The sequence below is a fragment of the Phalangium opilio genome, unplaced genomic scaffold, assembly GCF_054372755.1.
Source record: "Phalangium opilio isolate 3A_F unplaced genomic scaffold, DU_Popi_V2 ptg000042l_1, whole genome shotgun sequence".
NCBI classification, from domain to species: Eukaryota; Metazoa; Arthropoda; class Arachnida; order Opiliones; family Phalangiidae; genus Phalangium; species Phalangium opilio.
This window is the reverse complement of record NW_028324166.1, coordinates 6,481,126-6,496,629: the sequence shown is the minus strand read 5'-3', so window position 1 is coordinate 6,496,629 and position 15,504 is coordinate 6,481,126. Positions and strand designations below refer to the sequence as shown.

The window sequence follows — 15,504 nt, the reverse complement described above, 5'->3', positions numbered from 1 at the left end:
TCCCGCACTTTGGGTGTCTTCTTGGTGGTATATAGTTTCGTAAGACTCCACTTTACGAAAGTGTTCTTCGCTAACTTATCTGCGATAATAACGGAGAAGCACGTAGTTGCATTTACAAACGATTTGAAGGGTTATCTGAAAATAAGGGAAAAGTGAAATAAGCCGTAATCCGTAACATTTTCATTGATATTATTGTAAAATGGTGCTTAAAAAGATAACTTTATATTGAAATCATCTTAAACTAACATGTTACAGTAAAATGTTGAGATATTAATTGATTTTTAATGCAACTTTTGTTTGTTGTTCAAATTTACATCAGCAGAATCAAGCAATTTTTGTGCATAATAAATTTTGTTATTATTTGTGTTTTTGTAAAATTTTAATTCAACCGAAATCCAAACTGTTGGACTGTTTACGAAGAATGTTTGACTGAATTTAAAAATTTAAACCTGGTTCGCAATGCGTCCAAATTATTAATTATTGCAGAACATTATGGGTAATGTCAGAAGTCCATTAAATTAGCCTAGGATGTAAACAACTACAATAGCGTACGTCTCTGCTGGGTAAGAACTCCTTCTAACTACGTGGATAGGGGGTTAAATTTTCCCCCTTACCTAACACTGTTAGAAATCTCGAGCTCCTCTCTAAGAAGTCTTTCTTGACGTGAGCGGGGCGTGACTTCTTCAGCCCTTGAACGCTGGATCTCTAAAAGGTAGATTGTTTGCTTTATAAAGAAATAAAAAAAGGAACGGCCACGGTCGTTAAATAATTTAAATAAAAAACTGAATGACCTTGACTGTTCCAAGATTCACACCCCCATCCCTTCTCCTGATTCTATGCTAAAGAGGGCTCAGTTTTACAGTGGAAGGGGGCATTTTCCGGTCCCTTTAGAGATCCAGCGTTCATTTTCAGCCAATAGTTTTTTTTCTCTCTCAAAAGGGCAAATATTGGCGTACAAGTCGCACCTAAACCGGAGATCTGAGAAAAATTATCGCGAGGTGGCGAATGTGTCGCCCTTCTTCAGTATTGCTACACAAGAGAGGAGAGTCCCAAACCAAACCCCACTTTTGGTTGCTTCCCAGGCTAATTTAATCGACTTCTGGTAATGTGCAATAAGCTGTTCTTTGAAACAGTTCATTTGATATTAACCTTTAATGATGATTGACACGAATGTTTTTTAGCTCATTCTAGTGGTCGGCGTTTGGACAAGATAATCCACAGAATTTTGGTTAATCAGTTATTCATGAATAATAATCAGATAATTATTCGTGATTACATTGCATTAATCATAGACTTCCCGTGGATAATTTCAAATTATGAATAAAGATAAAACAAACAGATATTACCCTATCCAAACGCCGACCAATAGCTCATTCTCAGCTAAGAAGTTTAAAAAAGGAAACCACCCTTTGCAACTTTTTTTTTATAAAATGAAATGATGGGTCTTTTTGAAATTTTAACCACTTATTAAGAGCCCGAATTCCAGTTCTGTGGAACATTTTCAAAACAGTGCACAGATTATTAATGAAGTTACATCGAATCAAAAAACCACCCTTATACATTAAAGGCAATATGTGAAGTCTTAACTAAGGGAACTACAGCTCCCTTTGAATTCAGCCTGTTTCGGTCTTTGCATTTATACATTTACTTTGCGACTAATCATAATTTTTAAATAGAATTTCAGTGGTTTATTCATGATTATATCTATACATCAACAGTATATGTTACCATAAGTTTATATATCTCGTATTTAAGTGTTCATTGCAATATTATATCGATTGTAGTTAATAACAAACGGCGGGGTGTCTCAAGTCGTATTTTGAACAATGGTCATTTAGAGGTAAATATAAACATTGTCGCACTCGCACGTGTTTGTTATACAGGGTGTTTGTGAAAAATCCATCAATAATGAAAGGGCGTATTTACTGGGCCATTTTGAGTCGAAAATGTTCTATGACATTTTGCCGTCCGAGCCACGGTTTTCGAGTTATGATTTGAATATTTTAGGGATGACCCCTTCATTAAATTAGCGCTGTCTTAAAATTTCTTAATTAAATTTAAGGGGTCATCCGTAAATTACTCCAATCATAACTTGAAAACAGTGGCCCGGACGGAAAAATGCCATTGAACATTTTCGACTCAAAATGGCCCAATAAACACGCCCTTTCATTATTGATGGACCTTTCAGAAACACCCTGTATATAGTAGCCATTTTCATAAGCAATTTTTACAATTAATTTCTGTTTTTTATGCCTCTAAACTGAAAATTTCAATATCTGAGATTTTAGTCAATCCGTTTTGTTCACTTATCTATTACTTTTTAGAGTCTTTGTTCACAAAGGCAGCAGTTCTTATTGATGTCTGTTACTTCAGTCTTAATTTTAAGTAAGTTTGTCAAGAAAGTACTACAGTTTTAAAAACTTAATGTTATGAACTAATGAAACTTTGAAGGTAAATCATTAATCTCAACAAGATTGTAGAGTAAATATAAAAAAATGAAGGAACTTGTGTATATTTATAGAAGTTAAAATTACTTTATTTAAAACAGTAAAAGGTTTTTAAGACGTCTAGCAAAGATTTTGCTGTATTAATTAAAGTGCTTTATTTTAATTTTTACCTTTTGTATAGTTTATTAAAGCAACTGAAATAAAACTTTTCTAGCAAAAAATACTTCCGATTCATCTTTCACACACTAATTTTATGATTATTAAAAAATAGCATTTAATAAATTGAAAAAAAAACATTTAATTGGAATTTGAGTCACATATCCCTTTAAGTGACGAGCTGCAATTAATATAATAGCATACCATAACAGAGAATTGCATTCGACAAGACATGACGGAAAACCAGCATATTTATACTTTTCAAGAAAGTTTTCTTTTGACCGAGGCTTAGTTAAATCGATGAATTATTCGCTAAATCCTACCGTTAAATTTGTTTGTACAAAAATAGAATAAAATTTAAATAATGAAAAGTATTAAAATCATATCTAATTACACAACACTTATTTCTCAAAACTTAAAATACCTCTAAATCGTTGAGCGAATTGCCCTAACAACTGGACAAGCTCAAGTCGCTATATCCGCGGTACAAAAACGCGGCTTAGCCAATGATAAAACGTCATAAGTCCAATAGTATTATATTTAGGGTAAAACGATGTAAGTCAGAGTATATAATTAAAACGATGAAAACAACACTTAAACTTAATTTTTCCTTATGATAAAAAGAGGCTTTAACTTTAAGATGAGGCTTTCATTTCACCATAGTAATTTTTTAAGGGTTAAGGACAAAAAGAGTAAGGTGGGGAAAATGCCTGGTTTTTCCTATGGAAAGTTTCCAGTTTTTCGTCCAATTTCAGAAACTGAAAACAACACTTAGCATCTATAAATTTCATAAACGAACGTATTGGGAGGACCTCTTTGAAAATTTAAACATACATTACGGGCCTGGAAAGTAGTTTTGTAGAATTTTTGTTAAACCAGTAAAAACTATACGAAGAAGGTTACATCAGGAATGAATGGAGGGAAAACCCTCTCCATACACTCCTGGTTACGTTCAAAACAAAAAGCCATCCTTATACATTAAAACCATCATCAGGTCTTATTTAAAGAGCAACCGCTTCCTTAGAATAAGAAAATCATTTATCGTGTTTTATCCAGTATATATATCCATTTCCATACGTCTGAGAGCTCGCTCAAACCAAGTATTCCTACAAGCGTACCAGATTTCGGCAGAGAAGACCATGATGGACACCATGATCAAAGCCGCAAAGACTTCAAATACGACGCTGATATCAGACAAGGACGTCTTTGAAAATTCCATACCCTTCTTTTGTTGCAGATATTTTGAACACGATTTCTTGTTCATGAGGTCGTATGCCAAGATTTGATGTCCGGTTTCCCAAAAATTCATAAGTCTGAAAATTTAAAACCATACATTTTTAGTACATCAGACTTTTAAGTACAATTAAACAGAGATCCCCCTGAAATCTAGCGTAACGCCGAAATAGCTATCAAAAATAGCACTTTAACAAGATTTTACCTATTACTCCTATTATTAACGTTATCAATCAGCCGCGAACCCCAGTTAAGTTGTGGCTCTTCGAAAACGTTTCAGAACTGCTAATTAACCATTTTAGTGATATTTATCGCTCTAAAATTATCTATTTTATAATTTCCCATTTAGGTCTTGGGGCATAGTACCAGTTTTAGAGAAATTATAGAAAAAAAACTTAAAAACAAAATGCCTCCACTATATGTTATTTAATAATCAGTAGAATACCTCTTGTTTATGACGTCTTTGATGAGAGTTGATGCGTTTTTTGACATTAAGGTAGTATCGAATTTCAATAAGAAAGGATCTTTCCCGTAATGCAATGCCTTTTTCGACTTGTAGAAATGATAGCAAAAATACTCCAAGTTAGTGATACTACTGATGTAAGCTGCGTTTCCTTTGTTGAAAGCGTCATACGAGGAATGACGTGACTTCCCTATCGGAGATTTCTTCAACCTTCTCTTGTATTCCGTATAGAGATCTTGACGTGTCCACTGTAGAAGACGAAGATTATTTGACAAAATCATCTTTCAGTTAGGTCGAAATAGGGGTTTTTGTCTGCCGATTTATATGTTTAACCAAGGACATTAGACAAACGAGTCTTTTCTCTGTCTTTATAGCTTTATTATAGCCGGGATAATTAGAGACATTTGATTACGTAACCTTTTTTCGAGTTTGGGTTTAGGACTTGTCCCTGCTCAACTTTCGAGGAAACCTAGAAATTAACGATGGCTTAAACTTCATGCCACTTCATACCTTAATATAAAAATAGCTTTTTTCCAATTCATCTAAAATAATACGCATTTTTGGGTGTTTAAAAATATCGTCCAAGTAGTTTATATTGTGATCAATGTCCACTGTCATCTTGGTCGACAAGTTAGCTTTGAAGACTTCCATAAAGATGAAACAATTGATGAAATAGGTGGCTAATAAAACTTTCTTGGCAATGTCGTGTTTCATCTCCATGATATCAAATGCTCTCCGAGAAACCCAGCGGAGTCGAGGCACGAATCGGTTGGCAATCGTGACAAAGAATTTCAAATTGAAAAAGATGAGGTAAAGACAGATAAAAACCCAAACCTAAAATAGTCAAAACATTCAATCAAAATTAAAAAAGAAAATATATATAAGTATATATAAGTATATATAAATATATATATAAATATATATAAGTATATATAAATATATATAAGTATATATAAGTATATATAAGTATATATAAATACATATAAATATATATAAGTATATATAAATATATATAAGTATATATAAATATATATAAGTATATATAAGTATATATAAATATATATAAATATATATAAATATATATAAATATATATAAATATATATAAATACATATATAAATATATATAAATACATATATAAATATAAACCATTGAGACTGAATGACGAGCCGCGGCCCGAAACGTCTCTAAGAAATTTTAATGTTTTAATAAAATCACGTTGGATATCTCCGTAAACAAAAGTTTTTAATTCTTTTATATCTTAAATACCGTGACAACAATAGCTATGTGTAATCTTTTTAGAAAATGGTAAGCTTATTCATACCCATTGATAGGGGAAATGTTAAAGTCTGGAACATGGGACTCTAGTTAAATCTACCCTCGGGGCTGACCGGTAATAAATATTTGGAGAAATGACATGCCTGTGTACTATAGACTTCAAGAAATGCGGACAATGATATTTGGTTCTCGGCTTCTCTTAAATAAGTGCAAGTTTGGTTAGATTTTTTTATTAAACTGATGCAATAAGAGCCAAGTTTAGCACTCGTTGCATAAAGATCTCCGTACTAAAAGGAAATACGAAATCGATAAAAATTTTCCACAAAGGTGTCACTTAGGAAAAAAATATCTCCTTGTAGTCCATTGCAAAGACAGGGGTATACGTTATATTTACCCTAAAAATTAATAAAAATTTTCTCATAAATTCAAATTATCAATGTTAATTCCAACAAAATTTACCGTCCGGTTGGATGCAAAAGAAATTTAAGGTAAAGCACCTCTCCAGGATTGTGACCATCGAAAAGAAATGTATTCTCTAAAGCATTGTGTTTGTCCTAGAGGAAAAAGGGAAGCCCTCAGATGAGCGGTTCCCGTATGAGCGGATTCCATAATAGCGGTCTTCATATCAGCAGTTCCCTAAATAGCGGTTTCCCGAAATGGCAGTTTACCCGTTACAACAGTTACCGATACAGCGGTTCTCGTAAACGCGGCGTACCGTTACAGCAGTTCTCTAAAGAGAGGAAAAACAGGAATGCGAAAAACGACTGTTGTTTGTTATATGAACTTAAATAGAACTAGGTCAGATATGGTTAGCTTCAAGTTGATTATTTGAACCCCCAATAGTGTTAGGTTAGGTTAAGTTGGGCTCGGTTGTGTTTTTTTAGGTTTTGTTTTGATTGGTTAGACTTAGGTTAGTAATATTTTGGAAATGGTGTAACAGTGTTACGCCTTTTCCAAAATATTGTTGTTTATCTTCATTCACTTCCCAAATAATAATATGCCTTTTCCAAAAAATTACTGTTTACAATTATCTACTTCGGAAATAAAATAAGCTTTCTTGAAATATTTTCTATCCTGGTATTAGAATTGTAAACTGATACAGCCTGAAGAATAGTGCCATATTTAAGTGTGCTTTAACCCGTTAGTAGGTCACATTACTGACTAAATGATCACAGAAAAAGGTAGTTTTCGAAAACAACGAATATAACTGTATTGTTAAGAAATACTCGAAACTGAAGACAAACACTGCTATTTCCCAAAATAGCAGCCGCTATTTCTAAAACAGCAGTTTTGAACAACGCCGCTGTTTTTTTGGAATCGCGGCTGCTATTTCGAGAACTGCTCTACCGGGAACTGCTCATACGAGGTACACGACCCGAGGAAAAACAGAAAAGACAAAAATCGGAAGGCCATTATTAATGATTTTATACTAGTACTTCGCCGTTGATAGCTCTTCGTAAGACGACGTCAAGTATGCGAACGCGTTTAGCGAAGAGGTTTAGCGTTCGTTATCAATATACTCGAGGGAGTGCACTATTTCATATATAAATCTTACAGGGCAGTAAAGTAACAACCAACAGTAAGGCATAATGAATAGTTAATGAGTGTCGCTTAAGTGAGATCAGGAATGTGTGGAGGGGGGTTGGAATGGCTAAAGGGGCTCCCGGTGTTCACTTGATGGTGGAAACATATGGCGAGGCCTTATTTATTTATTTTTTTTTTTTTTGAAAAGTGTAGCTCCTGCCCCATCGTCTGCTTAGCCATCTCCTGAAGGCGGTAAATGTCTAGTCGTTTCAAACTAGGGACCGAGAATTTTCACTTTTTTGGCAGCAAATGAAAATATTTAAGCGACAAATAATCTTATTTCGTCAGTCTATGACGCCGCTAACATAAAATAAGCCACGCCAGATGTTTCCAAGATCATTTCACGCCTATTATGATTTGACCTTAGCCATTCCAACTCACCTCCATTCATTTCTGGTGAGATAGATGACGTAATGAAGTACAGACTGTTAAAAAAGTCTTTGCGCGTTGCAGTTTTCGCACATATTTTACTATATTTCAAAAACTATTCAAGCTAGCGCTCTGGAATAAAGTGCGTTATAATAGTTTTGCATTTCTCTTTCATATTTTACCCGTTCCACAGTTGTCCTTTGCATACTTATACCGGAAACCGGAAATGTCAAAATTATAAACTTTGAAAATATTGGATTCTCGAGGATATAAATGCGATTTTCGGATTCCTTGGGGTCGATTCATATTTGAAAAGTTTTCACCAAATTCAATTCGGATGAATAGGTCACGAGTAATCAGCCTTTATTCAAAATCTGGCAACTTCGATTTAAATGGCGATAATTCATAATCGAGTATCGAATCTTTGTCGTAATAATGCTTGTTAGATGTTATGGCACTTTATGCATATATATATGATTGGTCTTGTGGCGCGATACTTTGAAACAATTCAGACGCTCGTTAAAGGGATGGTGAAGTGGAAAATTAAGTAATTTTTTATTGATTCTTCTATAAGACCAATCTGCATAGTGAATTATCCAGGAAATAACACCGAACGATTTTTATACGTCAATTAGTTTGAAATTTCATGGATAATTTTAAATAAGGATCTCCGACCAATCGCGTAGAGCCCTGTCCTTTTATAAACAATTTTCTCGTGGCACGTTCCGTGTTGAATCAATTTATTGCGAGATTTGAAACAATTTGCGTAATGTGACAATTGTGGCGCGAGACATGGAGCGTGCCACGAGAATTTTGTTAACAAAAAGGCACGGCGTTACGCGATTGGTCGGAGGTCCTTATTTAAAATTATTCTTAAAATCTTAGCCTAATTTGAATATTAAAATCAATGGGAGGTATTTGCTAAATTTTTCATTATGCAGAACCGATAAAAAATCACTTTAATTTCCACTTCCCCGTCCCTTTAAGAGAAAACTCGCGTCTTTTGAAGAGGAGAAGCGGTTTGAAAATATTGTTATTTGGGCCATGATATCATAATATTTAGAACTCATATTAATTATGTCTAGGTCTTCAGCCCGACTCATTGCAGCCTAGTGAAAATCTCATTCATGATGGCATATGCGCTTCACGAGATCCCTACAAATAGACATATTCAACTATTCCATTAAGAAACAACTTCAGAGGAGATGGCTTCTATGCTAGGAAGGTTCGCTACGCGATTGAGCTTCGCTAAACGGAGCCTGGGGTTGCCTATAGCCTCGCGCCTACAGCCTCCCGCGTATAGAGCAAATGTCAGGCCATTGAAAGATTTTATTTTAGAGGTAGGAATAGGGAACAGAGTAATCTAGGCGCGCGTCAAAGTCCCGGACCCCCTTCGTCGGGACGGTGGGATATGAAAGAAGAGGCGGGTCATAGCGACAGAGGTAAAAAGGAATTACGTCTTTTTCGCCGTCCCAGTCAGTAACGTCATAAAAACCTAGTTTAAGTGAGCCAATCTGAAATTTTAAACTTTTAATTACGTGTTGGAGGGAGGGGCTCTATACTGGGCTATGAGTCGGACTGAATAAAACACTAACGGTTCTCTATTCCTACTTCTAAAATTAAATATATCTCTGGTGAGGCTTAATAATAAAGCCGACCGCAACCAAAGCATGGGCAAAGGCGGATTTCAAAACTGACGTTCAAAGCTACCGATGGAAAAGCCAAAAAATTAAATGAAAAAAAAATGAAAGCCGGTAACAATGATCACAACTGAAAATAACAGCTAACAGCTAAAACGAGCCCGAACGGTAAAAATTAAAGTTAGTCTCTGCGCTGCTGGTCTGCTACTCCTTTCGTTTAGTTTCTATGGCAAGATTACTAGCTTTGGGAGGTACCTATTGGGATATTAGGCCATTTTGTGTTTTAAGACTTTTATTGTGAAGGAAAGAAAACAAGCCTGTTTAAAGATATTTCGAATAACTTTTAATATCTTTATAAGTTTAAAAATATCTATAAAATTATTTGGACGAAAATTTTCAAATAACAAGATTTCCTTCGAGTTTCAAATTGAAGAGTGTTCGTGTGCTTTATTGAACTATTCTTTTACAAACAAGGCAGTCACTTTCAGTTTTAAATGTTGCTTGATTTTTTATTGGACCTCCCCTAGCCTTTAAAGGGAGGATGAAGAGGAAAACAAAGTGATTTTTAATCGATTCTTCTTCTAATTATAAGTTCATTTTGCATAGTGAAACCTCCAGGAAATAAAGTCTCCAAATGATTTTAAAATTCAAATTAGGCTCAGATTTTATAGATAATTTGAAATAAGCAAGTCTGACCAATCGCTTAACGCCCTGCCTTCCTATTAACAAAATTTCCGTTGCCCGCTCTATATCGTGCACCACGATTGTCACATCGTGAGAAACTTTTATTAAATCTCGCGATAAATTCCATTGGGCATGGAGCGTGCCACGAGAATTTTGTCAATAGGAAGGCAGGACGTTACGCGATCGCTCGGAGGTTTTTATTTTAAATTATCCATAAAACCTAAACCGAATTTGAATTTTAAAATCATTCTGAGATATTTCCTGGATGTTTCACTATGCAGAATAGTCTCATAATTAGTAGAATCGATAAAAACACATTTTTTCACTTCACCCTCCCTTTAAATACATTCTTAGTCTTATTCTTAAAGACAGACATAAAGTCTAATGAAATTAGGAGGTAAAGCATTGTAATATTCAACAGATCCGCCCGGTTCGCTGGTATTCTTTTCTGCGTAAGATTAACCAGCCCTAATCGTGACCGGTATTAATATAATTAATAAGCTAACAATTATTCTTATCTAACATAAAAAATAGTTTTAGTGTATGGTTTCAGGCTCTGAAGGACAATTGGCCAGCCCATGCGTCCCGACTAACTTTAATTTTTACCGTTCGGGCTCGTTTTAGCTGTTAGCTGTTATTTTCAGTTGTGATCATTGTTACCGGCTTTCATTTTTTTTTTTCATTTAATTTTTTGGCTTTTCCATCGGTAGCTTTGAACGTCAGTTGTGAAATACGCCTTTGCCCATGCTTTGGTTGCGGTCGGTTTTATTATTAAGCCTCACCAGAGATATATTTAATTTTAGAAGTAGGAATAGAGAACCGTTAGTGTTTAATTCAGTCCGACTCATAGCCCAGTATAGAGCCCCTCCCTCCAACACGTAATTAAAAGTTTAAAATTTCAGATTGGCTCACTTAAACTAGGTTTTTATGACGTTACTGACTGGGACGGCGAAAAAGACGTAATTCCTTTTTACCTCTGTCGCTATGACCCGCCTCTTCTTTCATATCCCACCGTCCCGACGAAGGGGGTCCGGGACTTTGACGCGCGCCTAGATTACTCTGTTCCCTATTCCTACCTCTAAAAAAAATCTTTCAATGGCCTGACATTTGCTCTATACGCGGGAGGCTGTAGGCGCGAGGCTATAGGCAACCCCAGGCTCCGTTTAGCGAAGCTCAATCGCGTAGCGAACCTTCCTAGCATAGAAGCCATCTCCTCTGAAGTTGTTTCTTAATGGAATAGTTGAATATGTCTATTTGTAGGGATCTCGTGAAGCGCATATGCCATCATGAATGAGATTTTCACTAGGCTGCAATGAGTCGGGCTGAAGACCTAGACATAATTAATATGAGTTCTAAATATTATGATATCATGGCCCAAATAACAATATTTTCAAACCGCTTCTCCTCTTCAAAAGACGCGAGTTTTCTCTTAAAGGGACGGGGAAGTGGAAATTAAAGTGATTTTTTATCGGTTCTGCATAATGAAAAATTTAGCAAATACCTCCCATTGATTTTAATATTCAAATTAGGCTAAGATTTTAAGAATAATTTTAAATAAGGACCTCCGACCAATCGCGTAACGCCGTGCCTTTTTGTTAACAAAATTCTCGTGGCACGCTCCATGTCTCGCGCCACAATTGTCACATTACGCAAATTGTTTCAAATCTCGCAATAAATTGATTCAACACGGAACGTGCCACGAGAAAATTGTTTATAAAAGGACAGGGCTCTACGCGATTGGTCGGAGATCCTTATTTAAAATTATCCATGAAATTTCAAACTAATTGACGTATAAAAATCGTTCGGTGTTATTTCCTGGATAATTCACTATGCAGATTGGTCTTATAGAAGAATCAATAAAAAATTACTTAATTTTCCACTTCACCATCCCTTTAACGAGCGTCTGAATTGTTTCAAAGTATCGCGCCACAAGACCAATCATATATATATGCATAAAGTGCCATAACATCTAACAAGCATTATTCTAGAGGGCCAGTAGGCCCTTCTAGATAAGAACCCACACCCTCCCGTAATGTTAAAGAAATAATTCACAGATTTTAGGCTTAGCGTCCCATAGAAAAAGCATGGGATTTTTGGTGGTCCACTCCATCGAATAACTCAGAAACTACTTCGAAGTTAAGGTTCGGAACACTTTTGAATTATCAAGCAACTATTGAATGTTGAACTTCTGAAGTTTGATTAAGAACAATTAATTCTAAGTATTTTATTTTAATTAATTTATAAATCATGGTAAAACCGTTACATATATTACACTGTTTGCGTATCATTTTATTCAGCCTTCGTCGGGTTTGTGGCGCATAGGATAACGCGTCTGCCTATGGAGCAGAAGATTGCAGGTTCAAGTCCTGGCGAGCTCGGAGGTTTATTTTTACAGATCTTTTATTCAACATAAATGAAATAATCCTATAAATACAATGTTTGGATAATTTTTTTGTTGCGAAATACGGGCTTGTGGCATAATGGATAACGCGTTTGCATTCGAGGCAAAACATTGCAGGTTCGAGTCCTGGCAAGCTCGGTGTTTATTTTAACAGATCTTTTATTCGACATAAATGATATAATCCTATAAATACAATGTTTGGATAATTTTTTTGTCACGAAATACGGGCTTGTGGCGTAATGGATAACGCGTTTGCATTCGAGGCAAAACATTGCAGGTTCGAGTCTTGGAAACCGCGTTGTCTATTTTTGATGAAGAATCTTAGTATATAAAAGGGAAAATCCTTAAATAACAAACTTTCAATGAAATAGGCGCGTGGTTTAGAAATAACGTTTTTTTAAACCTATACAAAAAGGTCAACTAAACTTAATTGAGCCACCAACCGCCTTTTTGTGTGAAATAAGTTACCACCCGCCTATCTATGGTGAATTAATTTACCACCCTTCTACCAATTGTGAATTAATTTACCACTTCCCTGCCAAATGATTTAAAATTTTAATCTTTCCCATAAAATAATGAGAGGCACTTGGAGTGAGCCAACTGGAACATCGAATTAATGACGTTTGACAAGCATATTATTATTTTTATAATAGATTAATACAAATTAAGGCTGAAGGAACAGATATTATATAAAAAAGACTTGGTTTGCCCAAGCCTTAAAAACAAAAGGATAAGAGTTTTTCCAGTTGTCTGAAGCGCGGATATTTTTTCTATTGAATTTTAAAGACAATCCGTATTTTACTACTCTTTAGAATTTAATTCAATCACCTGATTTTACTGCTAATGGACTAGTTTCCTAAAAATTAATTGAAATAAAATAATTACTTATCTCAGATTTTTCAACAACAATTCCATTTTCCTGAAACATTTAATCATGCATTTATTATTTTGAGGGATATCGTGTAAACTCAACCAACACTTCTAAAATCTTCCCCACAAGTACTGATATACACAGTTCAATAATTGTGACTGTGCTTAAAGAAGAAACGAACCTCTTTATCAAATATAAGAAAGGTGATAACAGCCCCCTTTTGTATTCGAAAAGACCGCATATAATACATAATTAATGAGAATATTATTTGAAAATTAAAGTACGTTCTCCATTGAAAAGAAAAGAAAATTCATGATAAAATGTTTCAGGAAAATGGAATTGTTGTTGAAAAATCTGAGATAAGTAATTTTTTTATTTCAATTAATTTTTAGGAAACTAGTCCATTAGCAGTAAAATCAGGTGATTGAATTAAATTCTAAAGAGTAGTAAAATACGGATTGTCTTTAAAATTCAATAGAAAAAATATCCGCGCTTCAGACAACTGGAAAAACTCTTATCCTTTTGTTTTTAAGGCTTGGGCAAACCAAGTCTTTTTTATATAATTACGACAAAGATTCGATACTCGATTATGAATTATCGCCATTTAAATCGAAGTTGCCAGATTTTGAATAAAGGCTGATTACTCGTGACCTATTCATCCGAATTGAATTTGGTGAAAACTTTTCAAATATGAATCGACCCCAAGGAATCTGAAAATCGCATTTATATCCTCGAGAATCCAATATTTTCAAAGTTGATAATTTTGACATTTCCGGTTTCCGGTATAAGTATGCAAAGGACAACTGTGGAACGGGTAAAATATGAAAGAGAAATGCAAAACTTTTATAACGCACTTTATTCCAGAGCGCTAGCTTGAAAAGACTGTAGAATACTTACCATTGGCAATACGACTTTCATTACAGGTCTAGAATCCATTATAAATGAAAACTTCGTACCAAAAACCCTCGAGAAGTATATGAAAGACTTGCTACATTTGCGAAGGAAACGGTGAAAGAGAAATCAAAACTATTAACATGATTACGTGAACTATTGATTAGTAAGCACTGATGAAAACTTTGAAAAGTATTCTGAGAGTTTGAAAACATTTAAGGCAGTATAAGTTGGACCAAATATATTATTTCCCGGGTCTAGAGAAATACCAATTACCAACACTCCACTTTAGTTACTTTCAGAGGTTCCCGAAATAACAACCACGACTCCCTAAAACAAACTCCAAAAAAAAAACACGCGGCATTGTTCAAAACTGCGGTGGTAAGAAATAGCAGTGTTAATCATAATTTTTGAAAAATTCTTAACCTGGGACCCTATTCTCTAACTATATTTGGATCGTTCCTAATTTAAATGATTTAGATTTGGGGTCGATGCATCCCTAATCGGTATTCTATAACCCTATTCATTAGGTTCAAACCCTTTCCAAACATTTTGGCAGCGAGATCGGAGCCTCCGAGATGATCTAGGCCCGTGCGTGTCGATTTTTATGTGGGGAAATATCCAGTTTCATAGAGGAAATATTTTTCACCCAATATGTGTACTAGATGGTGCTTTTACTACAGTTGCGAAGGGGGTTTTCCATAAATTGCCGTTGATAAATTAGGGACCAATTATAAAAAATTTATGAAAGAGAGAAAGGTTTCACCCTTAAATTAACGTAATTGTTTTAGGGGCTATTTACTTTTTATCGAATCTTACTTCTTTGACACGATTGTTTAATAAAGGTCTTCGGATATTTTCTAAAACATTTTCTTACAATCCGCGACCTCGGCTTTACCGCTCTACGTCTATGCTTTGCCCTAACATTGTAGCAGTATGGATTTATAATAGAAGCTTACGTTGACGAGGTTACGAGGCTGAACTTAAGCGAGAAAACACGGCAAACTAAATTAGTTAAAGAAATATTCTCGCTTCGCGATAGGCACGGGCCTAGACCATCTCGTCCAAATCGACATTTGGATGGCTCTTTTCTCTTTTTAACCCCGTTCGTCGCCGCCATTTTTCTTTAAGGGGAAAAAAATTTGAAATAGACCAATTCGAATATTACATGCAGAGAAACAAACTTCCAGGGGCAAGCCGCCATTCTGAATAAGTTCCCTTACGCCAGGAGACATCGCTAGAGGCATGACCGGGTTTGCTAGCCTCTCACATGCAGTGAGCTTGGGCTGCCCTCTATTGGTGTTTCGTGGCGTGAGGGAAATTATTCAGAATGGCGCCTTGTCCCTGGAAGTTTGTTTCTCTGCATGTAATATTCGAATTGGTCTATAGCATCCAGGATTACTTGAAAAGCATCCGAATTTTGTGTCAGAAAATAATGAAATTTACATTCTTTCGAAACATTATGAGAGAAATATAATTTAAAAAACA

The 15,504-nt window shown here is 35.1% G+C and overlaps 1 protein-coding gene and 1 long non-coding RNA gene across 2 annotated transcripts in view; one reads left to right on the top strand and one right to left on the bottom strand.

Annotated features, from left to right (window-relative positions):
• Window positions 1-15,504, top strand: part of LOC149678708 (uncharacterized) — a 293,673-nt gene that overhangs the window by 87,399 nt on the left and 190,770 nt on the right. The window lies entirely within an intron of this gene.
• Window positions 2,201-5,778, bottom strand: LOC149678715 (uncharacterized). The gene is made up of 5 exons (XM_089836655.1): window positions 5,720-5,778; window positions 4,810-5,133; window positions 4,282-4,547; window positions 3,722-3,916; window positions 2,201-3,622 (listed from the first exon to the last, which is right to left on the bottom strand). The coding sequence occupies exons 2-5, from the start codon at window positions 5,017-5,019 to the stop codon at window positions 3,601-3,603; spliced, it is 693 nt and encodes a 230-aa protein (XP_089692781.1). The 5' UTR covers window positions 5,020-5,133; window positions 5,720-5,778; the 3' UTR covers window positions 2,201-3,600.